Source organism: Lytechinus pictus, chromosome 11, assembly GCF_037042905.1.
Source record: "Lytechinus pictus isolate F3 Inbred chromosome 11, Lp3.0, whole genome shotgun sequence".
In the NCBI taxonomy this organism is placed as follows: Eukaryota; Metazoa; Echinodermata; class Echinoidea; order Temnopleuroida; family Toxopneustidae; genus Lytechinus; species Lytechinus pictus.
In genome coordinates, this window is record NC_087255.1 from 16,913,374 (window position 1) to 16,925,187 (window position 11,814).

Here is an 11,814-nt window from a genome sequence, read left to right on the forward strand (position 1 = left end):
TTTGTGTTTCATTCAATTTTGTTCTTTAATTTTTCAGATAAACATGTTTCGTTTGTGTTGTTTAGTATTCTGTTCTCCTATTTTTGATTTTGTATATATCCTTTCGTTTTGTTTTTGGTTTCATTTTGTGTGTGTGTGTGTTATACTCTCTTCTCACTGCAGCGGTTTCCATCGCCAGTTTAAACAAAAATCCTTTGATACATTTCAAATCAGCATTTATGTTATTCCATCTACTCTTCATTTCTCGCTGCTTCCTTTTCCTCTTTACAATTATTCTTAAAAGCAAATTAGAAAATGTTTTCCCAAGTTTCTCCTAAATAGAACTATCTGTGCGGTAACTATTTTGCTACATGTACCTGTACATGTATACTTATAAAGTAATTTTCAGTCCTCATTAGTAGTATTTTTTAAATTGAAAAAAAAAAGCATTCTTCCATTCTTATCAAAAAGGATTAATTGATATTCAGTTTATTATCCAGTGCACCTTGTCAAAAATGGGTGCTGCGTAATCCCACTTTGAGAGCATGCAATAGCAGCTCTTTCGCATTCCCCATTGCTTCTTTTCCGCGATGAAATGTGAGGAATGGTGATCAAATGCCGCTTTCAGACCCCAACAGGAAAGATACTGCAGTGACTGTTGGCAAGGTTCCTAATCTTTCAGTCACAATTGCTAAACCGACTTCAGGCTGACAAAAGTGTACCAATGATAGACTGTCAGTCTGTTTGGAGCCAAGTTTTAAAACTGTATCACAATGTAGCCACTGTCTTTGAGTTCCATTTCATGCTTTTATCCTGCAGAACAAAAATCAAAAGAAAGTCGTTAAAAGCAATTAAAATTAAATTTAAAAAATGCCAGCAAAAAAAAATGAGAATATTGCAAATATTAGGTGTTACATACAATGATACATTATTCAAAAGAGAATGAAACCTTTAGAACAAGTTAGCTTGTGAGAAAACAGAAAAATCAAAGAATAAGATCATGAAAATTTTGAGAAATATTGACCAAATAATGAGAAAGTTATGAGCTTTTAAATGTTTAGATCACTATGATAAGGACATCCACTCATTGGCAATTAATGCAACCAAAATGTGTGATATCACACAATACCCACTTGTATTGTACTTTGAATTGTCAAATTCAAATGTTCATATTTTTTCATCCAATTGTTCTGAAACCATCATTGATTCCAGTAGATTCTATTCTTTGATTTTTTTATCCTGTTTTGACACAAATTAACTTGTTTGAATGGTTTCATTCTCCTTTAACTTTAACTCAGAGAAGGCCTTATAATGGCAGCCAAGTCATGTACATGTATGAGAACATATTTTACTGAAAATAAAGGTGAAGTCCATCAAATTTTAATTAATGATTATACAAATGACAATTTGTAAAAGCAATTTCTCATGATTGTGTATTTATGTAACATGACCTATCCTGCTTCTAAGTTTTACTTTTTCCAAAATAGAGAGAATTAGTTGACTGTTTTTTCCGTACAAGATTGTGTTGTATTTAGTTAGGTACATGTACAGTTGTATGATAAAATGATAAAGGTTTAGGATTTGAAATTACATATCTATCATCAAATTATTCATTTTTCTTGATAAATAAAAAAGAGGCATTGAAAAAATGAATTGTATCACAGAAATGTTATGTGCATTTTACTTTGCATTTTATGTCATTAGACACCATATAAAAGGTGTTTTTATTTAGGTACATTTTTATCAATAATGATTGCTTTTTCTCTCATACCTGAGAAGGGTCTTAAGAGTCAGGAAAATAAATTATAATAATAATCCGCTTTTATATAGCGCTTAACACATCGAAACAACGTATCTAAACGCTTTACAGATATATTTTTATGTACACCTGTACAGATAAAATCTTGCAGTCTTTGTATCACTCTCACAAAATATTATTTTCTCCTTCATAGTGAAATGAATTATGTCTATAAGTCAGTACATAAGTCAGGCCTCACGCCCACGGTACACTCTTTTGTGGGCCTATGAGAAAGTCAAAACAACAAAAGAATACAGGGTCTACCGTGAAGCCTATGTACTGATTCATTTTACGCCATGGAAACCGCAAGAAGTTTAATGCCTGTCATCTTTCTACGTTACCTTTCAACAGATGAAAGACATACGCAAGATCCGGCAGTACCACTTCCGAGGCTGGCCGGAGGTCGGTGTCCCGGAATCCGGGGCCGACCTGATGCATCTGGTCAACCAGTCACACCTCCATCAGAAGGGGGCGGGTCCCGGTCCCATCGTGGTGCACTGCAGTGCTGGAGCGGGGAGGACGGGCGTCTTCATCGCCCTGAACATCCTGATGAGCCGTATGGAGGAGGAGAGTATGATCGATGTCTTCCAGACTGTCCGCGGCCTCAGGCAACAGCGCCCCCACATGGTCCAAGACTTGGTAAGAAGACCCTGTTGGGACAAAAGGATTGATAAAAAAAAAAAATAGATGGAGCTTGTTTTACGCTGCCGCACACTAGACCTTGAAGGTGCAGGAGAAGTACTCCATGACACAATATGGGGCCATACCAATGCATAAGAAACAACATGCACACGCAAAGGAAAAAAGCATCTATAAACTTTGTGCACACTTGACCTTTAATACTTTTAATGGCCTTCAAAGAGCGCATTGTACATGTAGCTTTATCTACCGGTAGCTTTTTTATATTGATAGTCAAAATGCAGCAAAACCGATACTGATAAATGGGGTGTATGAGTGACGTTCTTGACAGATCAGAGCACTTGAATTAAAAAATAATCAAAAAATTAAAAAGTGGGTATTGATATCAACTGATGAAATTGCTTTACGAGCCGAAATACTAGGGCTAACATTTGGTACTTGTAAATGTCCATAGAAGTAAAAAAAAAATTATTGTAGGTAATAACTGAAGCAGCAGTCCACTGCTGTAGTCTTTTAAAAAACAATATCTGTTAATGGACCCTGTGAAACAAACAAATTCTCAGCAAATTAAAAATGTTAACGGGCAACTACATATATAATTCATACAATGCCACATGTTAGATATTATAAAGTATAAGTTCCGTCTTACATGTATGTTCTAGTATTTACCTCTTTCATATCTTGTATTCTTCTTAATAAATGGATACAATTTATCAGTTCACAATCCATAAATGAAACATTAACTTTGATAATTTTCATCTCTATTTATCTCCCTTTTACTCTAATACTATTTCTTCCTGTGTTTCTCTTTCAATTTTTCTTGATCATCCTATTGCTTTATCTATCCCTCTCTCTCTCCCTCCCCCTCTCTTTCTTTCCCTCTCTCTTCTCTTTCATCCTCTCAAATTACAGGCCCAGTTCAAGTTCTGTTACTCAGCCATGGTGGAGTACCTAGAGAGCCAGAGCACTGAATACCAGAACTTTGTAGCTCGTGTCTAGCGCAGAATAATCAAACTCGTAGGGGACTTGTGCAAAGTGTATAAAGTCATATCTAAGTCACAACTCTAGCTGAGGAGCTGGAATAGTGCAAATGATGCACAGTGGTGTGTGCATTCAGGTCCAAATAATGAACAATGTGTGAGAAGAGAAATGGATATACCGTAACAAGGTCCTCAGGATTTTGTGCGATGTATCGTGATGCAGAGGCAGGCACAGAGTTCACTATTTTGGTTCCTGAATGCACAAATGAAAGTACCTCGGCCACATGTGCATGTAATACCGAAACAGACTCGTTACTTTCTTAAGCATTTTTCTACATCATGATGAAATATTTAGACCTTTTGTGCAAAGTTGCATGAGCAGTCCATGCCTTGGATATTTTGAAAGACGTTGATCGATGAATGGTGGATTGTGGTACGGAGGGAATAAGTGATAGGCAATCATCTAAGAGCACCTGACTTAGGTTTCTTTGTGAGAAACGTTTTACACTTGTTGTAAATAATGAAAAACAGATTCTGTAATTTGAAAACAGAGCACAAAATGACATGATTTAACTTACATGTACATGTATTTCATGAAGTCTTTTTCTAAACGAAGACGGCAGATCGTAGAGATAAATTGAACTTTTCTTCCAAATAAAATGTGATGAATATAAAACGTTGCCAATTTGAGTTATTTTAGATCCTTATGTACCGCATTTGTTGAAGGATGGCAGTAATAATAAAGGAGGGAGATGATGGGCTTATGATTGTTGACGCCATGTCAGCATGTGATATGTACAGTATAATAATGTATTAATGCAACTGTGAGAAGTTTTGAGTATGCACATTCCACGAAAGTCACAATCACCTTTGTCACGAGCAACTATTCATCAATCTACTTAAATAATGTGTATACAATACGATTTGATTACTAATGATTAAATTGATATTAATATCGAATGTACTATTAATCCTTAGTGTACTAATATATTCCATTTGTAGTACTGAAATTTATTCGAAATATAGTTCTTTTCTACTCAACATTGAAATGCAAGAAGTGTTTTTTGTGTGTAGATTATAAGAAATGTTCATGTTTGTTAGTAAATCAAGGGCAAAAGTATCACTTCTCTTTTCTGAATAATAAGCAGTAATATAAGATTATTAGTATTTTATTATGATAAGCTGGTTCTTGGTATTACTATCTTATTGAAATACAATATAATACAAAATACTATTTCCCTTAAAATCAAGGTACTTCCAGATGAAATATTATTTTTTTATAAATGGATTGAGATTGACAACTTTTGAAATATAGAGACTATTATTTCTTTGTGTTTCCGCAGGAATTGTTATTAATGCTTACATGATGCCAATGCATAGGTTAATTATTATACAAGTAATGAATGTCCATGAGTGCAATGGACAGAATATTTAATGAGGTGAAATATGACATGCTCCATCCAACGAGGCGTAGCCAAGTTAAATGGATCATTTATTTCATCTTTCACCAAATGAATATCTGTCCATTGCACGAATGAAAAGAACATTCATTATTTGGTTTTACATGACTCCTAAAAATAGATTCTTTTTCATAGGAAATCTATCAATTTCAATGCAAAAACATGATCATGCAGTGCGAGCTCGGTCTATTTATTGTCGCGTACATGGGGGTACATACAACATACACGCTGCATGCAAACAAGTGATTTACTTGTGGTGCCTATAGTATATAGTCTTAGTGCGCACGTGCAATGGACAAAATCGTAGGGATCCAAAATTGCACGATTGATGATGTCATTGTAAATGGGCTGAATGATCGATATCAAACAACCAATCAAATGACAAGGATCTACATATGTATCTAGGTGTCATATAAAACCTTATAAATGTGCGGGGACATTACCTGAAGTTTATTACTGTGTGAATCTGTCTTTTATGTTATTTTTCTCTGCTGTTTTTATTTTCTTTCGGTCTTTCCTGTCTCGTTATTTCCTTATCCATTCCCAATGATGCTAGACCATTCCATACTTAAACAAAATACTCATGGCATTCCCAGATATTGTCTATGTTTCGTTCGTTATGCTCCATGTATCAAAAATCCACCCTCAGTACATCCTTTTTAAAGCAGACCAAAGTTGATTTGAAACATGGTGGTTCAATGGTAGCATGCCTGCCTCATGAATAGGAGGTTGTGGGTTCAAACCTCAGCTGAGTAATTACTCTGTGCTACTTTGTGCTACTTTTGATCCATATTTGTGTATTGCATAGAGAGCTCTATTGCTTTAGACCTTTTATTAAAAAGTTCCCAGTTGTACTATACCAAACAGTGCATTAATTCCCTTTTAATCAAATTATTGATGAATTTATTAATTTCCTTTTATTTGTTTTTAGATTTTGTGTTAATAGTGTAGGATTATGTATCACCAAGTACTATATTCAAGATATGTTATGAATATATAATATATTCATAACACTATTCATGAATTGGCATAAAGCAATATGTTTTTAGGTAGACATTCAATTTTATGAAACATGAAGATTGCGTTATGTAGGGAAAAAAAAAAGGAAATTTCACCATTAACATACTGATATAATACTTGTACAAAAATGAAGAGAACTTCCAAAATAACAGTATTTTTTCTTTCTTTCTAAAGCTAAAACAGTTTTGCAGTACTGACAACGACTAATATTTTGCATTATGAAATGTGAGGAGAAATTTTAATGCTTGAATTTGTAATGAATTGTACCCTTTTTATGTCAGTTCTTATTTAAAGTAAAGTGATTCTCTGTTAGAGATATGTTATTTTTTCTTTCCCTGTGTTTATTAGATATATTGTACAAATATTTGATCTCACATATTACTATGTTATAAACCATTCTATTGTATCGGTTCATTTTGAAATAAGAGAATATATTGTGTATGATATTTGTACTGTATTTGTATGTAAGCTCTGTATCCTTCCATGTTAAATTAATGATATTTCATTGTTTGTACATATATAAAGATTACAATATGCAAAATGATATCTCTTACTGTTTTACAAAGAAGACATTTTACCATTAGGTGCATTCTTTTATACACATAACAGGGGTGCATTTATGAAATAAAATGATATTTTTTATATCTTGCAATTTTTCGGCATATGTACTGTAATTGTAGGTATATATAGTTATCTGTACATGTTTGTATCGTAGAGATTTAGACTATTATATTTGTTGTTATTTAATTATCTCTCTCATCTCATTGATCATGTCATGTGATTGAAAGATTTTTTGCTTGCACATTGAATTCCCTCATCCTCAATTTCTATGCCTATTTCTTGTAGTCAAGATGGTGTGGTATTAAAACAACCTTTGATTTTATTTAACCTCTTTCTAGCCCATCTTGGATATCTTTCACTTTTAAATTGTAGCACATTAAAACAATTCAAAACAGTGTTATTTGAAGTAGTATTGCATTCTAGAAGGTACCCTGTTTTTGGTTTGTATATGTGAGATTAATTTATTGTTTCCCCGAAATTTTCCATCAACTTTTTGGGTTATCAAATAATTAAAATGTGTTACAAAATTGATCCTCTTTTGACGTAGTATCTTAGCAACAACATTTCATTTATAAAGGGGAGCCTTGTTCTTAGTACTCAAATGCATCCTGAATGTTTGACAAGTATGTTGATTAAAGAATAATGATGAACTATTCTTGTATTTTATTATCTAAATTAATTATTATATTTACATACATCATTACATAATTTCACATGTACTTCCAATCAACTCTGTGATTTTTTTTAATCAGTCACCTTTTTTCCAAAGTATTGAAAATATTTCAGTCATTATATATGTACATAGATTTATAAAAGTATAAATTTTGCTGAAGAGGCTTTTTATATTGATTCTCATAATAATGGTAGTGCTATAGTATGTCAACATAATATTTCAATATTTTGGATATTTCTCACAATTATTTTTGAAACTTCCTACTCTTAATGAAAAGATAACAAACATTAAATTCATCGCAAAATAAAGGTAGGGGTTAACCCTATAATAAATCTACTGGATTTATAAGTTTGGAAAGCTCATGAATATTTTGACACTTACATTTTGCTTGCAATAAGATTTATATTTCAGATTTGATTATGAACAATAAAATATGGATTTTCATAATAATGAGAAGTAAGAAATGTACTTCATAAATTCAATGGAAGTTTTTTGTTTTTCTGATACACTAAAAAAAAATCAGTAATTTTCATTTCTCTGACTTAATTGAAGTCTTCATCTTTATATAAGAAATGCAAATAATGTTCAAATAATTCATGTGATTATAAAAATCATATGGACTTTCATATTAAAAATCTCCTTGATCACAAAACATATTCTTATATGTTTTGGATTGTTTTTTGTTCGCATAAACTTGACGAGACAACTGATGATGTAACATCCTAACTTTCTGCCCAGATAGGTTGGTCTTCATGTTTCATTAATACGTTGAGGTCTGTCAGATTGCTTTCCAGATCAAAGTCACGCATTCATTAAATAAAACAAATAATCAGTTTCTTTACTTCAAAACCCTCATCATGCATTTTAATTGAGGGATGAATTCATTTGTACTCCTTCTTTTGCTTGTCAATTATAAGATACAAATAATATTTGAAAAATACGTAATTGTGCATTTTTTATTTCAATAGATGGGCTTGAATTTGTGTATTATGGATTATTTTCAAATCTTTCTGTTGGCATTTGACGACTACGATTTTAAAGTAAACTCTCCTTGTTATAAGATCTTCCTCTTTTTCCTGAATTACTCAACTATATTTACCCATACGTCTTCTTCTCATGAAAGATACATTTATCTTATTTTTTGTTTGGCAACATACATGTATTATCTTTGCACTATTTCTGCTCATATTTCTATTTTTTCTGCTTTTCCTGTAAAAATTAGTCAAGTATTAATATACTATGCAGCTGAATTGGAGCAATTCTGACAGATGAACTAAACCCCTAACCTACCCCCCCCCCCCTCCCCATTTAAGTGCCAGAATTGTTATTGAATGATTACAAATTAAACTTATTAAGTGTAATATGTGTGACAATTTTGAAAAACAATTTGTTGGCTAATAGAAATAGTTATTGAATAATTTCGAAAATATGCAGACAGGTTTGTGAGAAAGTTATTGTGGTCAATATTAAAAAGCAGAAAGTGTTGGTTAACTATTTCATTCAGCCCATAAGAGATAGACAATGAAGCTAAATAAATGTTCAAATGGATTAATGTGACAAGAAAAAGAAATGACTACTACGTTGATTGCTGTTTTCCAGTAAATTGCAGGTGCTTTAGTAATGTAATGATAAGATACAAATTCTTTATTATTAAAGTTAAAGTGGGTGCAACAACTATATTTTTTTCTCATAAAATCATCTATTTGAATTTTAAATTTCTTGTACCTATTTTGCTCAGAGACACCCGTCTAAATAGTAATATTTTCGTGATTGTAAATTCCTGTGTCTAACACAGTCTGTTTAATATCTCTGATGTTTTCTAACGAGGGGTCATGACCATTGTGAAAACTACATGTATGTCTTTATTTTTGTTTTATTGTCGTAATAATCAGAAATTGGTTGAACCATAAAGTTAACATTTTACACTTTCATTTTTGTGCTGGTCTGATTTCCTAAATTTCCGATGAATAGCCTATCAAAATCTGCCAAGAATTGAAAGAAGAAATCATAAAATCTCTGAATTTAAGTCCTTGTATTTACAGCATTAGTTTAAAAAACTGATTTAGTGATAGATAATAGATGCCTGAAACTTTAGAAAATGTCATCAAAATGCAGCACATAATACTCAGTACTTTAGTTTATATTCTATAAGTGGTAATCCATAAATGTAAAAGAAGGCCCATTGTTGTAACTTACATGCATAGCGATTTATAACAAACAAAGCACTTTAAAATGAGATGATAATTGTGTGATGAAGTATATTATATATGTATACTACATGTATGTGTGTTTTCTATGATTTATAAACTATGTATTATATGATTTATAGACTATGTATTATGACTACTGCATCTTAGTAGCACATTGTACACACAAATTTCAATTTATATGTTAAATCAATAAAAAAGGGGTATTTCATTATAATTTCACAATCACAGGTGTATTTGCTTCTTTTTATTTCCTTGTATTGTAAAAATTTGAGAGTGTATCGGAAGGATTTGCTTGTGACTTCTAAGTGCACAAAAATTCTCAATTACGGCATTGGACAGATAATGCGCTTTACTGCCTATTAAAGGGGTATACTCCAGGCTGAAAATGATGTGTATTGAACAGATAGAATAAAATCAGATAAACAATACTTTGAAAACTTCATCAAGAAAATTAGATTAGGAATATAACATGACATTTCAAAAGTTTGCATTATTTGGGTGAAACAGCTTTGTTCGTGCTTTTAGAAACCTGTAATGACCGACCTGCTGATGTCATTCCCCACTTTTTCTTTTGTATTTTAGTATATGAAATTTTGTTTATTCAGAGTTACTCCTTGAGTTAAAGGGTTACACTTCGTAATTCCGAAGGTTCGTAAACACGTAAATTGCCTATACCTCGATGTTCGTTAATCCGAAAACGTAAAAGGGTTCGTCAATCCGAACATTTGTGGCGTTATTCCGAAGGTTCGTTATTCCGAAGGTTCGATAATCCGAAAACGAAATAAGGTTCGATGTTCCGAAGGTTCGTTAATCCGAAAACGAAATAAGGTTCGTTGTTCCGAAGGTTCGTTAGTCCGAAAACGAAATAAGGTTAGTTAATCATTTAGTTTTCGGACTATAACGAACCTTCGGAATTACGAATCTCATTTCTTTTTCGGATCAACGAACCTTCGGAATAACAAACCTCATTTCGTTTTCGGACTAACGAACCTTCGGATTTACGAACCTTCGGAAATACGAACCTTCGGAATAACGAACCTTCGGAATATCCGAACCTTCGGAATAACGAAGCTTCGGAATTACGAATGTATGCGGAGTTAAAGTATGTAAAATTAGTATTGACTACACTGACAGTCTGTGTTAGATAGTCTTTGCTGAAATTTCTGTTTTTTACAAGGGAGACATGTTTACACTCACATATAAAAATGTGAAATAGTCTTAATAATTTGATGTTATGAAATAAGAAATAGGAAAATTGGAAATGACAATGATATGACATTATATCAGCTCACCTATTGCATATTCTTGATAAAATATTGACAAACTTTAAATTCAATATCTTCATTATTTTTCCCTTTTTTACTTTTACAAGCAAGAAACGGTATCGCATAAGGTCTATAATGTGAGAGCAAATTAAGTGTGAGATGATCTTTTTGGATATTCCATGTGTTATCACTATTTAAAACACATTTAAAATACAGCAATGGATGCATATATCAGATAGCAAATCAATATGAGCGGAAGTCGACTCGAGAGATATATCATATATACATGTATATTTATAAATTTGCCGGAAAATGAAAGGTTTTAATCACTATTTGGGATGTAGATAAATTGTTAGGGTACGTATTTCATTAATCGAATATACTAAATGCAAACACAAAGCTAGTACAAGCTGAACAATTTTTTCTTATTAATACATGAAAGCGGGAGATTTCAAACAAGTTTCATGATAAAGAAAATATTGCGTATTTCAGGAAAATAAATGTACTGTTTGATGGAATTCATGATTGCGAGCTCAAAATTTTTGATAACTGAGACCGCAAAACATGGCACTTTTGTAATCATAAACAGGATGCATATCGAATTTAAACAGGATGCATATCGAATTTAAACAATTATTGAGCAGGAATTAGAGTGCGAATCGTAATTGTTGATATACTGACATGAAAAGAAGTAGGATTCATGAAGTGGAATGTACCTTAGAAATCAAAATGCGAGCGCGAAAATTAGTTATATTCAGGACTCAAAACGGTCTATATTTTATCCATTTTTGTATAGGCCCTCATCATGTATAGGATCATATCTAATTAAATTAATGCGAGCGCGAACTGAAATGTTTTTCCGACCTTGAAAATGCAACTATGCAAGCACATACCAAGAGTAGGATGGGTATCTACTTACATGTAAATAGAAGTTATACGAGCGCGAAGCGCGAGCTGAAAATTTGGACATTCCGACCTAAAAATTGACCTTTCGAAGTACTTTTAACCTTTGAAATAGATCATACAAAAATAAAGAACTGATGGGAGCGCGAAACGAGAACATCTTTGAATTTCCGACGTGAAAACTGTAGGCCCTAGTCCCCTATAGGCCTACATTCGAAGGCACTTTTTGTAACTATCGAATTAAACCTGCATATGCAAGCTTGAAGCACGACCTGCAAATTGTTGATGTTTCTAATAACCTGAAAAATTGGACATTCTAACCAATT

General features: G+C 32.5%; 1 protein-coding gene across 1 annotated transcript in view; it reads left to right on the forward strand.

The window, feature by feature from the left end:
• The window catches only part of LOC129271871 (receptor-type tyrosine-protein phosphatase S-like), a 94,403-nt gene extending 84,861 nt beyond the window's left edge, over nt 1-9,542 (forward strand). Inside the window, exons 45-46 of the mRNA XM_064107036.1 lie at nt 2,129-2,416; nt 3,329-9,542. Coding sequence (XP_063963106.1) covers nt 2,129-2,416; nt 3,329-3,415 — 375 coding nt within the window. The 3' untranslated portion in view covers nt 3,416-9,542. The remainder of the gene's footprint in view (nt 1-2,128; nt 2,417-3,328) is intronic.
• The last annotated feature ends 2,272 nt before the right edge of the window (nt 9,543-11,814 follow it).